At 68.9% G+C, this 1,455-nt stretch overlaps 1 protein-coding gene across 1 annotated transcript in view; it reads right to left on the reverse strand.

The window, feature by feature from the left end:
* Positions 1-1,374, reverse strand: part of ZNF276 (zinc finger protein 276) — a 14,464-nt gene extending 13,090 nt beyond the window's left edge. Inside the window, exons 1-3 of the mRNA XM_006152525.3 lie at positions 913-1,374; positions 582-628; positions 55-498 (exon numbers count right to left, since the gene is read on the reverse strand). Coding sequence (XP_006152587.1) covers positions 55-498; positions 582-628; positions 913-1,190 — 769 coding nt within the window. The 5' untranslated portion in view covers positions 1,191-1,374. The remainder of the gene's footprint in view (positions 1-54; positions 499-581; positions 629-912) is intronic.
* Between the last annotated feature and the right edge of the window lie 81 nt (positions 1,375-1,455).

Raw genomic sequence — 1,455 nt, forward strand, 5'->3', positions numbered from 1 at the left:
AACCCCCTGCGGAGCTCAGGAGGCCTGTTCTAGCCTAGGCCAGTGGTCTCCTACCTGGGGCCCCACTGGGGGGCAGGTGTGGCTGAGGTGGGGGGCCTGGCCCTGGCCCTGCAGGGCTGCCCTCTGAAGGAGGCTGGACCACATCCATGCTGGGTGGGATCTTGCTCTCGGCCCTGGCTGTGGCTCCTCGGCCCTGGGAGGGTTGAGGGGTGGCCCTAGAGGGGCTGGACCCCTGGTGCTGGGTGAGTAGTGGCATCATCTCCTCGTCCCACACCCACTTGGCCAACGGGCTGTCCAGCAAGAGGGGCCTGCAGCTGGAGTCGGCGTCCATGGTGTAACCGTGGCCCTGGTCGCAGCCCCACACGGCCTGAATGACGCCACAGTACTCGGAAGACAGCGTCCTCTGGAGGCTGGGCAGGGCCCCACAGTCGGCTGCGTGTCCGTGCACCCACCCCACCAAGCCACGCAGGCCCTGGGGGCTCGCCGGGATCAGGTCCACTGAGAAGGGGCAGCGGAGACGTCAGTGAATGGTCACTGCCCAGCCCAACCCCCAGAGCCCACTCCGGCAAGGTGCAACTTACCCAGACACGCTCCCTCGGCTGCCCCTGGGGTGGGGTGGGCGCCGACCCTGCGAAGTATCAGCGAGCATGAGCGGATGGCAGGCGGGACCTCTCCTGGGAGCCCTCTCCAGCCCACCCTCCCCTCTCCAGCCCACCCCTTCCCTTCCAATGGCTGTGCTCAGCCTCAGCCCCCCCAACACCTCAGGCAGTGCTGGGGTGCCCACACTGGCAGCTGCCAGGCCAGGCGCGGCCCTGCTGCCCACTGCGGAGGGCCCGGTGAGGTGCTCCAGTCCCCAAAACAGCAGCGGCAGAGGCAGGGGGCGGCCCCCCCCCCCCAAACTAACAAGTGGGCCTACCTTGCGGCGGGGGTCTCGGGGACACGTTGACCCTCTGCAGGAAGGACTTGAGGAGGCCGTGGCACTGGTAGAACTGGGCATGGCAGTTCTTGCAGACGAACTGCGACAACGCTGGGTCCTGGTGCACCGCCACCCCGAGGAGGCGCTGGAAGTCCCTGACGAACACGCGCTCCCCTGGGGACAGTCTCTCCGCGCTCTCCCCGGGCGCCCTGTCAGCGATGCTGCGGAGACTCCTGGAGGAGAACCTCCCGTGGCAGAGGCGACAGTGGCCCATGGCGAGAGCCCGCCCTGTGCCTGGGCAAAGAGCAGGAGATAACGGTAAGGGAGCAGGTGCAGTCCTCGGAGCCTGGCCAGGCCGGCCGGGCGGGCCCTGGGCTCCCAGCTCCACGTGCAGCCCGGTGCAGGGCCTGGGGAGGAGGGCAGCTGGGCCGGCACCTCTAGAACTGCGAATGGCCCCTGGCGGAGGTCAGCGCTCCAGCACCACTGTGGGAACAGGACTGAGGCCCACGTCCCCAGGGCCGAGCTAGTGGCTGCACCCC

The sequence above is a fragment of the Tupaia chinensis genome, unplaced genomic scaffold (assembly GCF_000334495.1).
Source record: "Tupaia chinensis unplaced genomic scaffold, TupChi_1.0 Scaffold000355_1, whole genome shotgun sequence".
In the NCBI taxonomy this organism is placed as follows: domain Eukaryota; kingdom Metazoa; phylum Chordata; class Mammalia; order Scandentia; family Tupaiidae; genus Tupaia; species Tupaia belangeri.